Source organism: Parus major, chromosome 8 (genome assembly GCF_001522545.3).
Source record: "Parus major isolate Abel chromosome 8, Parus_major1.1, whole genome shotgun sequence".
Taxonomy (NCBI): Eukaryota; Metazoa; Chordata; class Aves; order Passeriformes; family Paridae; genus Parus; species Parus major.
Genome location: NC_031777.1, coordinates 12,396,383 through 12,418,486, shown reverse-complemented (window position 1 = coordinate 12,418,486; position 22,104 = coordinate 12,396,383). Strand labels below are relative to the sequence as shown.

Genomic DNA, 22,104 nt, shown 5'->3' with positions numbered 1-22,104 from the left:
TTTCAGATATGACACCATGAAATGTGACAGGTATGAGAGGATCCTTATTCAGCTGTACTGCTGTGGACAGATTTCAGCACACCATTGCAAAATGGAGTGCTAAAATCCTAAATGCTGTTTATCTAGCTAGCTGCCCTGTGTTTGACTGAATATGAGAACATCGCAATTGTTCCAAGATCTCATATTTTTTTCTCAACTGTGGCTCTCCTGCACACAGATAAGGTTTCCTAGAGAAAATTCAGTTAGATTTCAAAAGTATTCTGAATTGAATGGACCAGTGTTACAGTTTGTAGTGCCACTATGATTGGAAAATTTTATTTCTACTATGATTGGAATATATACCTATAATCCTGTGAAAGACATGCTTTACTTTTGAGAATGTGCTCTGTAGACAATGATTCAGGAATAGCTTTCTCTGTCTCTCACATACTATGTTCTGTTCTCACATAATGTTGCTGTTCTTCTTTGGTATTTAGTAACACATATTTGGTGGAAGGGAATGCTTGATTAAGTTTCTTTTTCAAGTAAAAAGGTGGCTTGTTATTTCCTGTACTCAAGTCACTTGCTGTGGATATCAAGATTTTTCATTTATAGGCTAGTAGCTACTTACAAACAGTGTATATAAACAGATATATTTGCTTCAGGATATGTTTTAATTTGAAGTGGAAAGAACACTTAGTCCTGGACATTTTACCAACATTAAAGTATCACAACATTAAAGAGAATTTAGGTGACAAGTATAATTCCTTATCACAGACTAAATGAGTATTGCTATAGTGGAAGCAGAAACATTAGTTTGAAGTTGTTGCCCAAAAATGTGTTACAAATCATTGTCAGCATGAATTGTTTGAGGTTGTAGGAGATAGTCATCACATTTTTCATGGCCAAAAGCAATTTAGAAGTATATTTGATATCCCATCGTCTTCTCAGTTAAAGGAATATAAACCTAAAAAATCTATATCCCAGAAAATATAGATAAGAAGAGAGATAATGGGACACTGAGGAGAGGTGAAGCTTTGGGAAATTTGAACTACTGAGTGTGTGTGTATCTAGTATGAGATACCTACCTCCACAGGAGTGTTTCAATAAGGTTATGTGGGGTTTGTTAGAGATCCTAAGATGCTGTGGTTTCCACTGATTCACCTTATGAATTAGATATTTTTTCACAAATGTGTTCAGATTCCACAGATGCATTCCCATCTAGGAATGTGTGAATGTCAGATACATTAGTTCAAGTCCCTTTACTGTCAAGAATATGAGCAGGAAAATAAAAAAAGAATCAATATATGTGCCACTGTTTATGACTGATCTGTCACATGGTGGGTTGTACTAATCTATAGCAGATTTCAAAGCCCACAGACATTTTTCTATATCTTTCCTAAGCTGGTGTTTGCAGTTAGATTTTAACAGTAGAAAAAGGATGTGTTATTTCCCAAAGACCATATCTCTTCCCACGGACTTACAGAGCATTAAAAATACATCTTGATTTTGGGGTCCAGACAGTATGCACAGATACCACAAACAAAGGAAAACACAAATTTCTCGCTAAGTGACTCACTTGCTTGGCCAATCTTGTCTGTGTAATGCAGAATTGTGATATTGTTCCAGAGTGACTCTCCTATAACCTTCTCACCAAACATAGTCATGCTATTACTGTTTACTCTGACAGCAGCTTCTTTCCATCCAAGAAGCTCAGCAGATTTCACAACCATTAAGCCTCCCAATGAAATAGTTAAATGTCATTATCTTATTTTCTAGATGAGGCATATAGAAATTAATGGCTTGTTAGAGTCATACAGGAAATCTGTGACAGAGCAAGGAAGAGATGGCAGCTCCTACAGCTCTCATGCCTATTTTTTCATTTTTAAAATTATTCCTTTTTTCCTCAAATAAAAGGCACTCCTGGTTTTGGAACAGCGCTATAAATAATTGAACTGAAAAGCTCAATTACTGAATAAGTGGGAGAAAAGTACCAAGAGCAGCTCTGCTACTTTTCGAGCAATATAATGTAAGAACCGTGCTATTATTGGCATAGGATTGCTTTTAAGAAGAAATGCAAGAGTCCTAGATCTCAATTTGAAGAAGGTGAGAGAAGGGAAGGAGGACCTCGGTGGTTTGATATAGCACCAGAAACCTGGTGAGCAGCACAGAAGAAATGTTGAATGAAGAATGGTTGATTTGCTGCCATGCCTTAAATCTGCTGATTCATCACTGGGCTTTTTGATTTGGCTGAATCTCAGTATTTCTGTTTAATCTGAGCAAAAAAGCAGTGTTCACTGTATGGGTCACACATGAGGTTCATTTAAGTTTCTCACACCCAAAGAAATCCCCATTAAGTCCACTAAATTTTCTGATACACAAACACAAAGAAATAAGATGTGAAATTCATCACATTAGTGAAAAATAATGTAAATACATAAAATACATCAGAGATTTTGTTTGGAAAGTTACTGTAAAAGTGAAATACTTTAGGATGAATGTTTTAATTTTTTTATTATTCTTACTATTTTTTACTACATGCACTTAGATATTCCCATCTACAGTGTAACACTACCCATACAGGAGGTATTACGCTGTCTGTATGTGTGTGTGTGTATATATTTTTAGACATATCCACATTGTATGGCATGAATTTATGAAACTTTGAGCTGATTTATATTGTATAGGAAAGGATGGTGGAAGGTTTTAGATTCAGGAGTAAAAATGATAAGGTTTGTGTCCTGACAGAAATATTTATGAATTTTCAAAAATAATTACTGCATATATTTATTGTATGGATATTATCCTGCCCACCTACTTAGGTTTAAATTAGAGGAGTCCCTTAGGAGGAATTTCTGGAAGAGGTGAAAATAAAGTATAAACCTGTAGATAATCAAGAGTCCTAACCAAAAAGTAAGAAAGCCAAGAATCATGTTCAGCCTGTCTCTGACCTAGACTGATGAAGTTTCTTCTTCCAGTCAAGGTTACGGTGGAAGATGATACTTATGAAATCTTAAAGATGCTGGCCTACGCAGAGAAAGGGGTTGAGTGAACTTTTCAGGGAGTGTCACTGAGTGCTGACAAGGACTGATGCATACCATGAGTGGCAGCAGACTTTCTATATGACCTTGGCTAACTCACTTAATCCCTCTGTGACTTGGTTTCTTCATCTGCAGAACTGGGTATAAACAGTAATACTTCCCTGCCTCACAGGGAGCAGTGGGGATTACTGCTTTATTGTTTGCAAGGTGTGTTCAGAGACAAACAGGAAAAATAGAGTGGAAGTGTTACTACTTGTTACTGGAAACCTTTAGAATATCAAATGCCTTATTGATCATGTCCTGGAAAATATATTAACTGGCTTTACTTTGGGAATAGGATATTATTGGAAACCACATGAGCCCATCATACCATCTCTCTCTGCTCTGCTTCCCTTCTGCTCTCCAGTAGTTGTGTACACGTAATTAGGCAAAATTTAACAATCTCTCTTCCCATAAAAAGTATGCCTCTTTCTAGGATGACAGCATTTTGGCTTCTGTAAATGATGAACCTGGGACTCCCCAAATCTGAAGTCACATCCTCTTACCTAGGAACAACCTGAATAGATTAGTAATGTTCTTCCTTTAGTCACACTTTTGAAGGAGTGAATAGCAAGTTTTAAAATTGATTTTGAATTCCAAAGGAATGTCCAGTAATAAGGATATCTCCCTCTTGGCCTGAGAGATTGAAAGAAACTCTTAGAAGCTGCAGCTCTATGTTTATTAATAACAGATCCATGCCTATTTTGATCACACGGTGGTGCAGGTCTCATGGGTATCTGTTACAGACATGCAATGATGTGTCCCCCAAATTAGCCAAAATTCAGTTAGCCTTAGCAGCCAAAATTTTTCAATGACTGGGTGTAAATCAGCAAAGGGAGTTTAAACAATTCATTTTTGTGTCCTTTATCTATGCTGGTTTTGATCCTGTACTGTTGGATTGGAAGAAGCTCTAAAGCTGAACTTACATGTCTGGATCCCAGCTGCTCACTCTAGAGTGGACCATAGATGTGCACTGCCTTAACCCCACTATGCAGGAGAATTCTCTAGGCCACAGGGACTTAGAAATAGCCTGTAAACATATTTCAGTGGTACTTGCAGTATTCTGGATCTAGAAATACAAATTACAGTCAGAGAATTTTTCAGTAATAGCAGTAGGTAATGCATGTAAGAGAGACCATTTATCTTCTCCATGACTGGGAAAACAGTGAATTTTCATTGTTAATATTACGGCTCCAGTTTTCTTGTGGACTGCATATCTTGCTAGCAGGAACCCTCTACTATCATTTCTTCCATTCCATCAATGGATGTTTAGGCTTACTTAAATCTGAATATAGTGCCTGGTAAGTCACTAACAAATGGTAGTCACTGTGGCTTATATGAAGTGTTGCATATGTTTGCAGCCACACCCAAGCACTCGCCTTAAAAGCACATAGGGACAATACCACTTGTTAACTTGCACAATGCATGAGATAAGGTGATGCAATGTTCATATGTCATTGCTCTTGTATGTGCTATTCATGTCAGGTGTTTCTCCTGAGCAGCACCTAAGTGCATGGCACCCATCAGCTCTGCAGTCTTGTTCACCGTCATCTCTACTGGGACACAAAAGGTTCAGCAGAAGTAATCCATTTGATCACTCCCTTTCTACTCTTATGTCCAGTTAAATCAAACCTTTTTTTTGCTCTCTAATTCTCATGTAAGGCTCCCAATGACATCATCTATCTAGAACTCTTGGGGTGTGAACTATTCTGTTATTTATAGATTTATCTATTTATTGCACTGATGTTGGCAGGGTTTAAATCAGACTGTGAAAGTGCTAACATGAACAAAACCAAGACATTAAAGAAAGAAGAAGTTGAAATTTTTTAATACTTACGAAAGGACAATTTTCATATCTTTTTTTTCTAGAAAAATGTGGTTTGCTGAATTATCAGAGTTATATGTTTATCAGGAAGACATTTAACATACTTCCTTAGGAGACCAGAATACACTATGTAAATTTTAGTTCGCTTTTTCAATGTATTTTTTAATGTAATAGTATTTTTGTGAAGAATAACACTATATTTATAGCTAGAGCAATATATAGTATTACTGTATCATATGTTGATGCATTTTTAAGAAAGGAATTTTTTGAGCATAGGAAGCAAAATGTGCCTTTATAAATATAAAAATATGCCGATACTTTAAGTCCTTGGAAACATGATGTAAATATTAACATGCTAGTATAAGACAGAAGACATATCAAATGCCTTGCTGATGCCTTGTTGAACCAATGCCTTGGTTCTGAAGAAAGACTAAATAAATCTGTCTTTTAATTTAAAAATTATGATACCATTCACACAGCTGCTAAGAATCCCTACCACTAAATTTAGACTAGATGTTTTTGAAAATAACTTCAGCTGAGTACTCTGAAGTTATACACAGAAAGTATGCAATGATAACCTCCTCTTATCACACTAATACTGTATACTGAGAAAGCCACTTTCATTTGGAGATGAAATGTGGGATATTACAGAAATTTCTCAAATACTTAAAATAGATTTGAGGAGAACAAATTTGATTTTTGTCATTTGCAGGGATTATTCTTGACCTTCCCTGTTTAACCAAGGAAGAAACAAAGAAAAGGACTGGGAGAGCTTGGGAAGGCACCTGGCACTTAAGAGGAGTTAAAGATGTCTTTTACTGTTCCATAGAGTCAGTTTGGACTACTTAACAAAACACGTAGATTGTCAGATCTGTAAGAGAACTCGTTATGTACATTTTCTCTGAAATAATTTTGGAGTGGCTACTGTTACAGCATTAATTGTGTGCAGCACATGGGAGGTCTCTGAGCAAAGAGTTTGCAGGTTCTCCTGCACAGGCCAAGACTCAGGGGTATATCTATCACCTATGGGAAACATCAGAGCAATTTGATAAGGATACCAGACCCTGATGAAAATAACACCACCTATTTTACCATAGTATTTATATAGGTATGTTGGCATTAGCTGAAGGTTTTTTAGGCTTTCTAACATTTCCAGTTGTAAGGAAAACAGCCAGATTAAAAATAATCTTCGTCTCAGGTGCTGCAGTGAGCATGCAGAAAGCTGCTGAGGGTCATAAAGGTGGTTGGAGGTCCTGATGTCAGGGAGGAAGAAGGAAGTGGGCTGTTTACTCTGATTTGTTTTAAACAGCTTTTAGTAGAAACAAAGTAGTACTGGAAATTCTGCAAGGGTTTTCAGTCCTTTATTCAAGAAGACAGTCTTTTATTTATGTGAGTAGCTGGCTTTCTCTGTGTCCATCATGTGCCCTTTAAAATTTTCACCCACTTCCCAGTAAGCATTTACTTCCTTTCAATGTTCTGTACTCTGGTCTCTGCCAGGTTCCCTGGCTTCTTCCTAAAATGAATTGGCCCACTGTTGGTGGCACAAATCCAATGTGATTATTTTAAAGAAAGACCAGCTAACTCCTTAAGTGCAACCAGAGATAAAAAAAAAAGGGTAATATTCCCACGGGAATTTGCATTGAAGGCATTCCAAGCACAAGGGAAATCCATGTGCACACAGTGTAATGTTGTTCTGCACAGGAGTTTCAGTACATAGCAAACTTTGTAATCATGGTTTCACTGGAGTCGGGAGTTTACCACTTGTTCAATTGGCATTTAAATTATGATCTCAAAATTGTCCTTTAAAGTATGTAGACCTGAAAAGGACTTTTTTTTTTTAAACTGGCATTTTGGAGTACAGGTAAATGAATACTGAATCAGTCTCCTATATTTGATTCAATGAGAATACTGCTCCTATGAAATAAACCGCAAGCAGAGTGTTGTGTAAGAGGGACGCAGGTTTACAACTCTCACATTGTAAAGTAATGGTCTGAGTCTTTACCAGCTTATTCACAGTAGTATTTTATTAGTGCTACAGCCAACAAAAGCATATTGCTTGTGTTATCTGTGCTTCTTTATAACCATATTACCAAGATTACAGCAATTCATTGCCTGACATTTATCTATCTGACTGTCAAATCAAATATTCATGGAGTATTCACTGCTACTCAAAGTAGCCTGGAGAAATAGTTCTGATCCCTCTGGTTACCTCTCAGTATCTCCTAGCTGATTGTGAGGGAGGTCTTGCCTTATGCATTTGCAAGATCCCATCTCTTTGGTTATGTATTTCTGGTGTGAGCACTTATCATTCCTTTACTGTGTAATTTATTTGATGGTGTTACTGGTATGCTATTGCATTTGTGGTGTGCAGCATGATTTTGCATTGCTATTTATAACATTGGTATTAATGGTAAGTTTGGTGGTATAGTAAGAGAAGAAAGATTATGATCTCTTCCCCAATGGATAGCAGCAGATAGGAAATAATGTATTTCATAATGGAACAATGTAAATAAAATGCTACTCATTAATTAAAGGTAATTAACTGAAAGAGAATACAGTTAGTTAAATATACTGAATCCTAAAAATAGCTAATATTCTTAAAATTCTATGAACATTTTGAATTTAAATATATTTTAAATGCATGAACATTAAGGAATTGAAGAATGTTCTTGTGAATAGTCTTTGGTTAAAGGATTTCCATTTACCAAAGACTCAGATTAACCATTAACCATGGACTCTCAGATTCACAGAATTCCCTGGTTAAATAGGAATGTCTGTCATATTGTTAAGGTCCTTGAAAGTGTCCAGAGGAGGGCAACAAAGCTGGTGAAAGGGCTGAAAGGAATGTCCTGTGAGAAGCACCAAAGGATTTTGGGCTTGTCTAGTTTGGAGAAAAGGAGGCTGAGGAGTGACCTCATTGACCTCCACAACTTCCTGAGAAGGGGAAGTGGAGAGGGAGGTGCTGATGTCTTCTCCCCAGTGTCCAGTATAGGACATGTGGGAATGGTTCAAAGCTGCTCTGGGGGACGTTCAGAGTAGACATTAGGAAGCATTTCTTAACTGAGAGGTTGCTCATGCACTGTAACAGGTTTCCTAGGGAGGTGGTCAAAGCCCCAGGCCTGTCAGTGTTTTAGATGTCTTTGGACAGGCATGAACTAGACAAATAATTGTAGATCACATCCAACTGAAAATATCCTATTCCATTTTATATATCATTCAGCTTTTGGACTTCTCTGAATCTTCAGTAGAGACCTTGTAAAAATGCTTCTGAAGAGTAAAAAAAAAAGGTAAGTTTTGAGTGCATTTCAATTGCAATAACTTCAGATTCTTCCCACAAGGTGCATGAGAAGAAACAGCCTTATTTTTGCTGGTTTTGTTTTGAGAAAATGCTTGGAAGTATGACATTAGAATTTTCCAAGTCTTTTCCAGCTAGAAAAAAGGAGTACAGAATTGCAAAAGCAGCAGAATAGATTTGTTCCACTGTTATCACAGTGGTAACAGATTAATAAGATGAATAGTGAATATTTTACTACAATTATTTATTAAATATTGGTATGAGGTTTTTGTATAGCATAATTCTTTTTTATTTTAGTCGACATACTGGTTTACGCTACCAGCCTTCAGAAGCCCTGCCTGTGCCAGATGCCTCGATAAAGGTCAGAGGGGCGTGACTCACCTGTGAGGAGTGTGTTGTCACCGCCAGCTCTGGGCAGGACAGTCCCACCTGTGGTGTCCCAATTTCCAGGGCAGATGCTCAGCTGGCTCGGATTGGCTGCACTGGCTCCCACCTTGGCACGGATTGGCCAAGCCTTCCGCCTCCTCTGTCTCATCTTCCTGGGGCACTGGCACTGCCCGGCTGCAGCTCCTCCACACTGACCACAGAGGGACCGGAGGATGCCCACGCATCAGCACTTGGTCGATAAGGTGTGTTGGTGGGGATGTGGCGGACAGGGTGCACACTAACTGGTGATGCTTATTCTCAAAGGCTAAAGAATAAGTCTGTGGCTCATCAGAAGCATCTAGGAGAAGGAGAAAAGTACTCATAAAGAATGGGAATAGAAAGGGGTGTACAGGACTTAGTCTTAAACTGTTGGTAGAATGGGCTTGCAAGGACTGTGTTTTTCAAATTATGGAAAGGTATTTATCATGCTAAGTAAATGCTCTATATTTAAAAGCTTTTAAAACAACTTTTGTCTCTATTCAGAAGTTTGCCCAAGGCTTTGGAGGAGCAAACCACCAAAGTGTCTCTTCCCAAGTCCAGTAGACTTTGAAAGCAGTAGCTAACTAGCACTCAGGGATTTAATTGTTGGCCTGGAGTCATACTAGGCTAAATATGAAAGAGGATTCTTAAGGTAGCAACTCAGGTGTTGGAAAGGTAAGGGTCATGTAGACTCATAGGAAGAAAGGTTTGAGTCTGTGATAAAAAAAAATTAGAATATTTCTATCAGATGAAGGAACTGAGGATATAGTTAATTTTTCATAATTATATTCCACTAGAAGTTTGCAAATAATGTTTATTTGCCAGAATTCCCTATGCTTCTATTTATAAATATTTAATTTTTGTTTCTTTACATTTTTCATGGAGAAAATTTAAAATAAGTAATACAAGGTAACATGATTGCTTTGAGTATGTATTGGGTCTTGGAGCCCATGGAAGTTTTCTGCCTCAAGTCTGGACTTGGAATTTTTTAAGATGCTAATATCTCTCTCGTCTCAAAGCTAGTTCCAAAAGATGACATGACGAGACTTAGATTACCTCTTGAACTGTTAAATCAGAGAGCTAATGCAAAGGGAAGGCATCTCAGCTGTGTTTCAACTCGTTGTATTTGTATTTCTGGCTCTTTTATAGCAAGGAAAAGATGAAAGATTTCAGACTGGCTTTCTTTCATGGCAGAGTGCAGTTCCAGACAAATTTCCAATCCTAGCTAAACTAGGGCTTTGCATTTTGAAATGGAACATCTAATTAGAAACAGACTTTTTTTTCCCACCTCTCTGTGAGTCAGAGATTTCAACAACACACAGACTAGTTCATATTAAATCACTGTTTACCGCATCTCTTGATATAATAGCACCCACATGCTGTATTTAAAACTTAATTAGAGGTGGGCCACGTCAAAATCGTCACAAGAGATTGGATAACCGCACCCAGCGTGCTGATACCAAAACATGATGCTTACCAGGATCCCTTTAAAGTGACACTTTGATGAGGCTTTAGAGAGGTACAGGCTTCATCTGCTTTAAAGACATGATAACTTGCATCTATCACTTTCCTGGTTGCTGGTCTGAGTGGTTGTGACACCATGGAAACCTTCATCATTCTACTTGGAAATCTTTCAACAATTCACAGTCACCTGCTTTATTATTTGTTGACTAAGTGGCTTTTTAAAAAGTTGTTGAAGTTCAGAGTCAAGTACATGAATGTTCAGAGTTGTGTATTTTTCCCCTCTTCCAAATGCTTCTGTTACTTACATTCATTAGCATATACAAAACCAGATGATCTTACATTACACAGTCATTAATGAATTGAGATATAAGGTGGATGGTATAAATTGAACATATCTCTTACATTGTGCTTGAAATGCTTTAAAAAATTTCAAGTAAATATCTCCATTTTTTCTGTTACTCTGTGTGTTGTGTCACATGAGGCAATCCTGTTGCAGACAGCATGTAAAATAGCATTATTAAATACTTCTGAAGATTTAACAGTTGTATCAGCAATTTTGTAGCTGGAAGAGTGAGTTGTTCATAAGATGTAATGACCTTTTAAATTACGTAGTGTCATAGTTGAATGTTTAGACTTTGAGCATGGACTGGAAAATCTGGTATTAAACACCTGAGAATACTATTGGGAAATGTTTCCTTTCTTTCTTGGAAACAGTTTATCATCTTTGTCAATTATTCAAGTGAACTATAGAGAAAATACATTTTTTCTTCACAGTTGGTCCTGGTAGATTGGACTTCAGTCTTGTCTCTTATTTTTGGTGGATTTCTGTACTGGTTATGGTTTATTCTTTACTAATAGGAAGCATACAGTAGTAATTTAGTATTTTAAAACTGTTTAGAAGTTCCAGAAAACTTTGCAGAAATCTTTTGTTAAGTCCTTCAGGAAACAAAGACTTTGAAAATCTTTAAAAGTACTCCAGGGCATTTACCTAGATTTCTCGACCATCCCTTGGAGGCGAGAGTAGGGAAAGCAAAGGAGAGCATGCTAATCATGGTTACATCCACAATTTCAGAGAGCAAGGATTCCCTCTGAGTTCTTGCATAGCCAAGGAGCTGAGCTAAATCTGCCAGTGCAACACTGAGGAACTTTGTTTTAAGGACTTTTCTAGTTCAAAGGTACAATGCAGCAGACATGGCTGTTAATGGATTGCTGACATGTAGCCTGAAAATTTAAACTTCCATTAATAATTCAGTATTTTTTAATTATAATATTTGTGTCTCTTATTGCACTTTTCTGGCAGTGTATATAAGTATTTTAATTTCTTTTCTTCAAAATACATGAATGCAAAGAAAGAGCAGCTTTCTAGGCTTGCTTTATTTCCTGTCCTGGAGAAAAGCAGATATTTGCCAAACGTGGCAATTACTTAAAAGAAGTTACTATGAACTGTATTGTCTTTTTATTCCACAGATGAGGAGACACTCCTGCTTTGTTTTTTTGTTCTGTGGGATATTTTTGCCTGGAATCCTTGGTTATCCACAGACAAATACCTCAATTGATTGTGATTCTCTGTTACCAAACTATGAAGCTGAACCACAGACATCTGCACCACCATATATTATTGCTGTATCTTTTGATAGCTTTGAGCCAGGAAATGAAGTCCAAGGTAAACAATCTGAATGACATAAAATCTTTTTCTGCATCTTCCAGAATTATCAATCTTCATAAAAATCCCCTCATTTCCTGATCAGTCTAAATCATTTATTTTTTAACTTCAAGCTTGTTCATGTATACCTGAGTTACAGATTAATTATTTTTTGTTTTGTATCTGTATATATATACATGTATAATTGGAAATGCATTCTTTCTTTTTTCTTTATCTAATAAATATATCTTAACTTTATGCTGTAGTTTTTGTGACAAAATTGAAATTATGTGGGACAGCTGGCTAAACTGGACTAATAATTAGTTGCTCTTTAACCTTGTATTTGAGTATTTGCTGTTGAATCAGTCCTCTGCAACACAAAGGGATCTTACTCATTAACTCTTCACATGCTGTCATCCTACAGGAAAATAAAAATTCAGGGTGCGGTATGAGACAATTTAAGAGTGATACATTTTGAGTCACCCTTCTAAGAGCTGCATCCCAGATTTATCACATTGCAGGAGGTGGAGCTATTGTGGTTTAAACCACCTTTTTATCTTCCTAATCCCAAATTGCTCTCTGGATGGAGTGCCTTAAGAGCCTTGTTCCTCCACACTATGATGCCATCTCATGGTGCTGTCCCACTTCAAGTAACTTGTGAATGCTTCTTTTTCTAGCCATTCATGCTAGAAGAAGCATTGAAGTGGAAGGAAGTTGTGACCTGTTACATATCTTTTGGATCTCAGCAGCTGAAAAAAATCATTATTCACAAGTAGCTATTCTCTAGCTGGGATTCTGTTTTACTTGAACCTAGTAGCATGGACATACTTCCATGGAGAATGATGTATAGGGAGAAGAATGAAGGAGCGTTAGAGTCCTGTTAATGCTGCCCTTCTTGGGAAAACATGTGAAGATCTCCTTCAAGGATGGGAGGGCTCTTCAAATACTCTTTAAATATTTAAAATTACTTTTGACAGAAAAATGGTGGATGGATTTAAGTATATGCAGACTGTTCAGCAAGTTAAATGAGATTTATCTTGATAAAAATATTGAATCCCAGATGCTACTAACCTTGCCTTTTTTGTGTCTTTTTTTCCTAATCATGGCCTCTTTTAGCAGTCCTTTTTTTGTGCTCCCAACTGTAAGCACCCAGTACATGGTCCCAGGGAGCTGCACTAGGAGGTCCCCTTCCACTGAGACTGTTGCAGTTTCACTGTGACATGCCAAGTGCCATTCCTACAAGTCATCCCTGATACATTTAGCCCTGCATTCAAGGGCTCCATGCCATTGCTTCTAGGAGACCTGGGGAAAATTAGTGAATTGCAACTGAAATCTGATGACAATTTGGAATGCAAATTATGCAGATGTTTGGAAATACTAGATTATCAAGATATGATTGGTCTTTGCCTTGATTTTTGTGTCATTCCCAGTTCATCTGCCCTTGTTTTTAATGCTGATAGATATTTCTGTTCATAAACCATTATTCTGATTTTGTTTGCCAAAGTCCCTCATACTGGAATTAGCAGAGTCCCTAATAATGGAATTAGCAGCAAATTTGGATATGCCATTTGAAATCTAATTTCAGTTTTGATACACACAAAGAATGAAACTGCTCTCTAACATATTTTTCTGAACTCCTTCAGTAGCAAAATTTGAGTAATATTGATTATCTCATATAATTATTAACTTTTCATATTTAATGTAGAACATGGAAGCCAAACTGTGGTTCCTATCTTTCCAGCTGTAATACATGAAAAAGGTTCTGCACTTCAGCCTTATGAAAAAGCTAATACTTTCTTTTAAAGTAGAGGTAGAAAGAAATGGAATTCTCCTTCTCCTGTAGCAATTTTGACTTTGTAGGCCCAATTAGACAGAAAATAAAAAACCTTTTGGTCAGAAAGGCCAATGCTCAGTTAGTAGAGCAGAATTCTTTTTGAAATTGTCAGTAAATCATAAATTTTCTACTTTACAGAGAAGCGCTTTTCAAATAGTTTCCTTTACCTTTACTGTAATTTTTCTTATAATTAAGAAAAGTATTTTCAATGTTTTTTTTAGAATTTTACAGGGCTTAAAGTAATTTCTGCACTGTGCAACATTCTACACAATGCAATCTAGTGCCCTGAGGTGAAACAAATTACAAGGTAAACATTTAGGCAGTTTTAGTGGTATATGAAATTTAAATTTCTCAAAATGCCTCTTTTCACAGTAACTCTAGAAGCACTTGGAGATGCTGGGTTTAAAGGATTTAATCTACAAGCTCGAGAAATAGATGGAGATGTTCCTGTTGGTACTTTTAAAATTACAGATCCAAACACTAAAGGCTTGGAATGTCATAACGTGACGGTATGTGTGCAGTCTTTGGAATACTTTCGGAAGCTTGGGTTTCTTTTAAATAATAGAAGTAGGGATCATTCTTTATACAGCAAAGTTATTTCATCAGTAAAGTTTAAAAGGTTTTCTCAAGAACTCCATCTATCCTTTATATGCGATACAAACCAGAGGTAGAAATTCCCCAGCTCTTTATAGCGGGACATCAGTGTTACCTGTTGCAGTAGAGACAGTTTCTGTAATAATATAGCTAAAAGTCACTTTGCATATTATAGAATTTTATGTATTTATTTTTAATTGCAGAATTCAGCAGTAAGTCATGCCAATTCAGATGTGAAACAGAAGATTACAACAACATGGATTTCTCCACATAATGTTAGAGAGCTTCAATTTATGTAAATAGTTTTTTTTCTTTTATCTTTTTGCCTTGAAATTTTATTTCTGAGTTGAGATAGACCTTAATGGCTGTTTCAGATATTCTTGTCCATCAGAGTTCTTTTCCATAATTTTCTATAACTTCACATCATGTTCATTAAATAATAAGATTTCCATTTCAAGATATAATTGTAAAAGTTAAAGTCCTAAAGATCGTAATATATGTAAATAATTCCATTAAGCACAATGTTATTAATGGATCTTCAAGTAGCCATTTTTTACACTTTGAATTCTTTAATTATAACAGCAACAACATATGAATTAACTCCTTCCCTGAAAAAATGAAATTCAGACTCTATTCAGTTATACATTTTTTCATTTTGAACAGTGGCAGGATAATAATTTGATGTAAATTCTTCTAATATAAATTTTAAAGTAAGTGTATGACCTATGAACTAACTTCTGAAAACAGGAGAAGACATATTTGTCCTACTTTTAATGAGACATTTCTTGCAGATGTGAAGCTTGTAAAAAGACCACCTACTTTAACAAATTCATGCTTGAAGTATGTTGGATAACACCTAAATACTTGACAGATTGTATTGTTTGAAGTGCAGATTTTTGATAGGGCCATCTTTGCCTTGCTTTGTTAATTCTTGAGGAATACCAAGAACAGGAAAAAGTATACAAAACTACAATTGCTTCCACTTGTTACTGTCATGAGAATCAGTTCACCATCATAGAAACATTGTCAGAGCATGTGGGACACTGCTTATGGACATTTGTGCCAATGTTCCTCCCTGGAGTCAGTGCTTCTTCAAACAGTGTCTATTCCTCTTCTGCTTGTTCTCAGCATCTGTTTTAGTTGTCTTCAAAATTATGCTGGATGACAATACAAGTCACTAGAAGGAAAAGCATTCTGTGAAACTTGTGCTGTAAACACTTGAAACCAGAACTGAGGGGATATTCTTGGCTGGGGGCAAAGGGGGACGAGAATTTATTAGTACTTTTTATTGAAATACTTTGATAGAAAATAAATTATTTTGTTTTCTTTCTAGTGCAACTGTTGTTCAAAATCTAGAGAACTTTTGGGTTGGAATTCAAAGTAAAACTCTCACACCTACGCATTCTGAGTCAGTTAACGTGACAGGAAAAAGTAAAAGGAAGGTATGTTTCAGTGTAATTGAATGATAGATATTAATACAGTAATTAAGGTACCTTTGGCTTGATACAAGATAAGCACTTGTTGTTATTTATACATTAACTAAGATGGCCAATATAATTTTATGTTTTTAATAATTTTAATTTAACTACCTAATCCTCTTATTAAAATGATGAAAAAATAAAGCGAGTATTATTTTTCTCCAACAGAAATGAGGAAATTAATAATCTAGTTATCAAAACAATCCATGTCCTAAAGCAAAAAAAAAGGAAAATGAAATTGGTTATAAGGAGAACTGTACTGTACTTCTGAGGTACAGTGCTGTTCTTCACTGCTGCCCCAGCCCCTGGGAACTGTAACTGTAGCATATTCTTGAAAGGAGTTGGTAAATATTTTTGCCAGGAATTATGCTTATATGAAACATATTAATCATTGTAAGCTCAAGTAAAGAAAGCCTCCTCAAATCTACTGCATTGGACTGCACCAGCACTGATTTATGTGAACTTGTGATGTAACCAAGAGTGAACACTTGTCTTAGGTCTCTCACTTCACCAAGTGTGTTTTCTGTTCCCTATAATAAGACGCCTTTTTTTTTTCAGTAAATAATGCTTCCTCTTTTTTTTTTCCCACCCCACAGTTTATGATAGAATTAGAATGCAACAAGGTAAGAGCAATTTTTCTTCTGTTTCCCAATGTCAGTTACCTCAGCTTTAGAATTCTTCTCCTACTGGACCAGTTTTTTCACACTTGTAGCATGAAGATTCTATTGTACCATTCAAATTACTTTCCTAGCAAGATGTCATTCATGCTTTCATTTTTGTATTCAGTTTTGAATGTATTTTTATTTTGAATTAGTTAACATCAGTTTGCAGATGAGATTGTTAAAATGTGTAATATATTTTTAGCAATGAAATTGTTGATTTCTTCACTCAGACCATCAATGTGAATTCAGTTGATTTCCTGTTTAAAGTAATTTGATATTTTTACACCAGTCAATAAACAGTAACTGGAACCTGTATTCTCTTGCAGCGTGGAGGGACCTACTCAACAGGCCGGTGCATCATGGTAAATATTTTTTCTCCAAAGACACTGACATTGCTGTTAACTGCCCAAGATCTCAAGGCCTGGTCAAAAGTTGCTTCTAGACATGTCTTTATCCCCCTTGTCACTCAATTTCATTTTCTTTTTTTAGTTTATCTTTGTTGATTTAAAATCCAAAACTGTCTAAAGGCTTGTCAGCTTTGTTACCATTTCCTTCTGCAGATTCTTTCTGCTTATCTGAAGTAGTTCTGTAATAGAAGTTTTCCTTTTTCTCTTATCACTTTATTCTTAGTGTTTTCTTGCTGTTCAAGATCACTTATTTGAACAGCTCAAAAACCTTTCCTTATGCAAATCATGATCTAGATATAAAATACAGCTATTTGATTTTTTTTCCTTTGAAACCTATCACTGGCACTCAGTTCTTTGCTTTTTTACAGCAAATATGCTAAAGATTACATAGTCATATTAGTAAAAATCTTCCATCTACTTTTTAATGATTGTTATAGCGTAGCTCTCCTCCTCAATGGTGAACATCAAGTGTATGAGGTCAGATAAAAAAGAATGCAAGCAGCAGAATTATCTTATTTATACAGCTGGATTGGCACAGTTTTGTTTATTTGTCTTGAAAGTTCTCTGAAATAATTTTAATAGTATCAGTTGGTGGAATGAAGTCATAGAAAACTACTTTGTGGATTCTTCCTTTTCCCACCAAGTAGAACTTCTTTTCCTGAAAATCACTTATATAAAAATAAATTTTCATCAAGATAATAAATACCAGTCTGTTTTCTTTGCAGGTTGGACCTTCCAGTTCCTCTCAGAGCACCTATTCAGGCAGTCAGGTATGAGTCCTAAATTTCCAGCATTTGTATATTTTCCTTTAGTAACCTTGAATGACTGAAATTCTGTAACTACAGAGTAGTGAGGTGATATAATACTGTACTGAAATCTCTTCTCTGCTAGTTAACACAGAATGGCAGAGGTATTTATCCAGCAAACAGTATGCTTGTACCTAAGTTCAACTACCTCCACTCTGTTGAACTGAACAGCTTTCTCCAGTTTAATGTCTGTATTGCTTTTAACACCAGACTATATTTGCAGTCGAAAATTTGGGGATATCACTGTCTACTTAGACTCTTAAAACTTCTGGGGTATGCGTGTCTGCATTGTCACCACTTCCACTTCCTTAATCACAACAATGTATGCTTGGTTTTTCGTTGATCTCCAGCACCATTAATACACTTATTTTCTCTTTAACTTTTAGATACTTTCTGGTATGTCTCCAGTTTCTTGAACTGAGCTTATCAAAGACATATTTCTTACTACTTATTAGTGGTTATATTTATTAGTGAATTATCTGGTAATATTCCATTTCTTCAATCTTTACTGCTCATAATGATTTGCCAGATAAGGAGAAATACAAATTATTTTGATATATATGCTAAAACATAGTTTTCTTCCTTGTATTTTTTGAGTTTCTCATCTTGTCATATAACTACTTAAAGTTACTATTTTTTTCATAAAATATGAGCCATTCAGTAAATTTTTGAAAGATTTTATGACCAGTGACAAAGCTGATGAAAGTTATATGAAATACAGATGATGACTAATGTCTCACACTAAATTAGAATTAATACAGGCAATGTCAGTGAAGGGGTAACCTCTTTATTTGCTTATCCCTTGCTTGCACATTCACATTGCCAGCTGCACAGCTTTTCATGCCATAAACAGCATGGCATTGGGTTTCTTCTGTCTTGCCTATATGAGTTTTTTATATGGAAATAATTGACTTCTGTTTTTATTTCAGGGTGGAGTAGTCTACACAATAAGCAAGAGTGGATGTGGCCCTGTAAGCACTATTTTTACATTTTATTTTTTTGTCCCCAGAATAACTATATTCATAGTAACTCTTAGCTTTCAGTGGTATTATTTAATTAATGTTCTTGTGGGAGTCTCTGTTACAAAAAGGAAATACTGCTGAGAAATAACTGGTTTATTTTTTGTCTTAGGGAGGTGCTGCTGCTGCATACAGCCAACAAGCCTGCAGAGATGTAAGCTGGTTCTAGATGTTTTTACTGATTGTCTCCTACTATGCTCCTTAACTGATCTCCTTATTGCAAATTGCCTTTGAGTCTCTTCTGTAGAGCTATTGAAGTCTTCCTAAAAATATTCAGGAAAATAGGGTTATCTTATGGTGTTATTCTGAGATTAAAACTAAAAATTAAAAGGTTATACACTGCCAGTTTGTCAAAGCCTAATCATTTATGTTTTAAGGTGTACACATAGGTGATAGATAATATCACTGACTAGAAAGTCTCAATTTGTTTCCTTACTAAAATGTCAGAATTCTTACTGTGCAATTTTTTTTTATCAGGTAAAATCATTGTCTTTGGATGTTGCATACTGTGGAATATTATTCGGGGTTTTTTAAAATCTTTGCATATTAACTCTTTAATTAGTAGAGAAATTTCTATTTTCCATCCTATTTATTTTTTTTTCACATGAAAACAAATTAATAATTAGCAAATTATTGTATAAATAAATACCTTATCTATATTTTTATTTCAGAGTGCATCTTTATCCAGCAGTGGTCTTACTTATGGCCAGGTAAGTGTGTTTTCCAACATGTTTTTAGCTTCTTAAGGTATTCAAAAGCTAAGTAGTTTTGCTCAAATTTACCAAACAAAAATTAAATTTGTGGATGGGAATAAAGGCAAACTGTCTTCAAATGATTTAGTAATTATCATATCTGGAAATAACTTCATCGTATGAATTACATATTTGGTGTTTGTTCCTATATCTCTATTTCGATTTTCCACCAAAAATCAATTATATTTATTCCATAAATGGACACCAGTTACTTTTATTATGCTTTTCCAAAAGTCAGTACTTTTTTTGATGCCTACAAAGAACTAAAAGTATTTTAAAATTTAAAAGTGGTTTTTGCTTATGCAACTGTACTTACTGGTTCATGAAATGCAAAACATCACCTAATTTTACACTTTATTTAAATAATTTATTTAAACTTTAAATAATTTATTTTTATGACATATCCCAATTTTTCCAGATTCTATTGCAATGGTAACTTTTCTAGTTTTGTGGAGATTGTCCTGGAGTTTGTGTTGTTTGGGGTTTTTTTATTAAGGTAGAAGAACTTTTTTTTTTTTTCCTACTGATAGATTATTTTTACTACAAACTTCCAATCTGATGTTAGATGAAACATTTGCAGCTTTCATACAGTACTCTATAAAACTAGCAAAATAATTTGGCTTTTAGAAAAAAATAAAACCAGCTGATTTATTGCACTTGTTCCTTTATTAACTGCCAGTACACTCATTTTCTTCAGACTCTTACGTTGATGGTACTTCAGGAGTATCATGTTAGTATAAGGAGAGTAGCACTGTTGTTAATTTGCCATACGTTTACCTAAGCAACAAATGAATTCTGTTTTCTTTACAGTCTGTCCCTTCAAGCAGTTCAGATTCCAGTAAGAAGGTAAGCCTGCCTTTTTCCAAAGGGAAAAGCCTCTTTTTTCCCAAAGGGAAAAATTCTTACAGTTATAACTTGGCATGAGTCCTGTTATTTCAGTCAAGGCTTTTAAAGGTTTTAACTCAGATCAATTCATATAACTTGATTTGGTTTGGTTCTTAGAGGTGGGGAGAGCTCCTAATGAGGAAACAACACAGCAGAAGATACAATTATTGCATTTGGGTTATTTTTTTTTTTTTAATGAATTCAGTATCAAGTTCTTTTTATTTTTTAGCTTAATACTGAATAAAGACAAAATAAATTGATGTTCTAGTTTGAGGTAGAAAGTTGAGGATCAAAAAGGGCACACAGTTCAGGCCAGTAGATATGGTACAAGACATGAAATCTTGCTTCTGCCTCTATGGCTGAGTCACTATGTGGTTTGGGGCAAATCTTATATCTGGTTATACTCTTGGGTAAACTATGTATAAATATGTATCATTCTTTGCTTGGTGATGTGCATTGATTTTTTTAATAAAAATACTATTTTATAAAAGGGGATCTTCCATAGCATTATTATCAGAGTTTGTAAATTTACACATTTTAGTATTCTTCATTTTTCTGACATATTGAAAAGCTTAAATAATCTCTATGGCAAGTTAACAGCTCCCTCTTGTTTCTCCATAGGTAGTGGTTGTTGCCAACAGCAACCCTTTTCCACCTGTGGTAAGCTGGTTTTTGCTACAATACACGTTTTCTCTACAAATAATTTTGACTCAAAAACTTTAAAATATCTAAGTTTTTAATTTTTCAGAAATATTACAGGAGACAATTTTTTAGCAGGCAGGATTTACTCTATGTGTATAGTTGTCTTGAGGGAAGGCTTATCGTAAGATAGGTACAAACTCTGTGGTACTGTGATTGCTGTTAATACTTGTAGGGACAATGGATTAACTGCAGACATCAGGTCCCTCCATGTACACAGTCCCTGTGCTCCTGAATAATTTTGATTTTCTTTTTCTATTGCAATTTTCTTCTGAAAGTTCACTTCCATTCTCATTTTTAAACTATATTTCCACTCTGCTTACTTGGAACCAAGACTAAGTTTAGTCTTCAGGTACTTGAAAGTGAGCTTTATAATGTAATATTTTATATATGTTTAATTTCTAATAGAACATATTGTTCTAACCTGAATAAAGGTTAAGATGCACTTGCTCTCTATCATCCTTTTTATATCATTCCTTCACATTCCACTGTTTATCACATCTGAAATATGAGGGCCCGTTTTCCCTTTTTCTGCTGCAATATTCTGTCTGGGCAAGCCCTTGTGCAAAATAATGAAAGATTTTTCTGTTCTTTGCAGCGTCACACCTTCCCTCAGGTAAGAATACTTTTCCTTCTGACTCCTGTAGTACCATTATAGTTCTTATGGGTTCAAACCAATTGTCTCAGGATGCTGTGTGCTAATCTTTTACATTTGTCCCTCATGCCCCAGAATTCAGCAAAAAAATGCCAGGATGAGGAAGAGGGTTTGTATGTGTTGATGTATGTGCAGTGCAGGTGACAGTGAAACAGGTTGGAGGGGTGATGATGTCTCAGCTTCCCTCCCCACATTTGGAAAAGCCAAGTTGACTGCTAGTGCAGAAAGGAGGTGCCCACAACCTGTGCTCTGCTGCTCTCCACAGAAAACGTAAGAGTAGAAAATTACTTCGTAGGGTCAGTCTGCATCCCCAAACCTTCAGAACAGAGAATAAACTAGCTTAATGCTGGGTGTTAAGAACTGATGCACAGTACATAACACATACAACCTTTCCCTCTATTCTCACAAACTAAATAATTTAACTTAGTATTTTCTGTTCTAGTGAACTGCATTAAACAAGTCAATTAAATCTGCTATATTATGTCTCTTTGTTTCTGGATTTATTTTTTTTCAGAGTTTGGGAAGCTCTGCTACAAGGATCATAGTACAGGTAGACATTTTTTTCTCCATTATACTTGAGTTTTAAATGAGGATTTATCTGAGTAAACTAAGTAATAATTCCT

At 35.5% G+C, this 22,104-nt stretch overlaps 1 protein-coding gene across 1 annotated transcript; it reads left to right on the top strand.

Annotated features, from left to right (window-relative positions):
- Nucleotides 1-8,490: 8,490 nt before the first annotated feature.
- LOC117244790 (putative ferric-chelate reductase 1) lies at nt 8,491-22,067 on the top strand. Its single transcript, XM_033516455.1, has 15 exons — nt 8,491-8,808; nt 11,516-11,711; nt 13,897-14,033; nt 14,322-14,413; nt 15,452-15,560; nt 16,193-16,219; nt 16,585-16,620; nt 17,391-17,435; nt 18,401-18,442; nt 18,603-18,644; nt 19,162-19,200; nt 20,053-20,088; nt 20,749-20,787; nt 21,425-21,442; nt 21,996-22,067. Exons 1-15 carry the CDS (start codon nt 8,779-8,781, stop codon nt 22,065-22,067), a joined length of 960 nt encoding a protein of 319 aa, XP_033372346.1. The 5' UTR covers nt 8,491-8,778.
- Nucleotides 22,068-22,104: the final 37 nt, after the last annotated feature.

What these genes read in the sequence shown, in the direction of transcription:
- LOC117244790 (XM_033516455.1), top strand. Translation starts at nt 8,779, where the DNA reads ATGCCCACGCATCAGCACTTGGTCGATAAG. An exon ending in GTTAGAGAGCTTCAATTTAT is followed by an intron (nt 14,414 to 15,451) that starts GTAAATAGTTTT and finishes TTTTCTTTCTAG; the next exon opens with TGCAACTGTTGTTCAAAATC. An exon ending in CAGGAAAAAGTAAAAGGAAG is followed by an intron (nt 15,561 to 16,192) that starts GTATGTTTCAGT and finishes CCCACCCCACAG; the next exon opens with TTTATGATAGAATTAGAATG.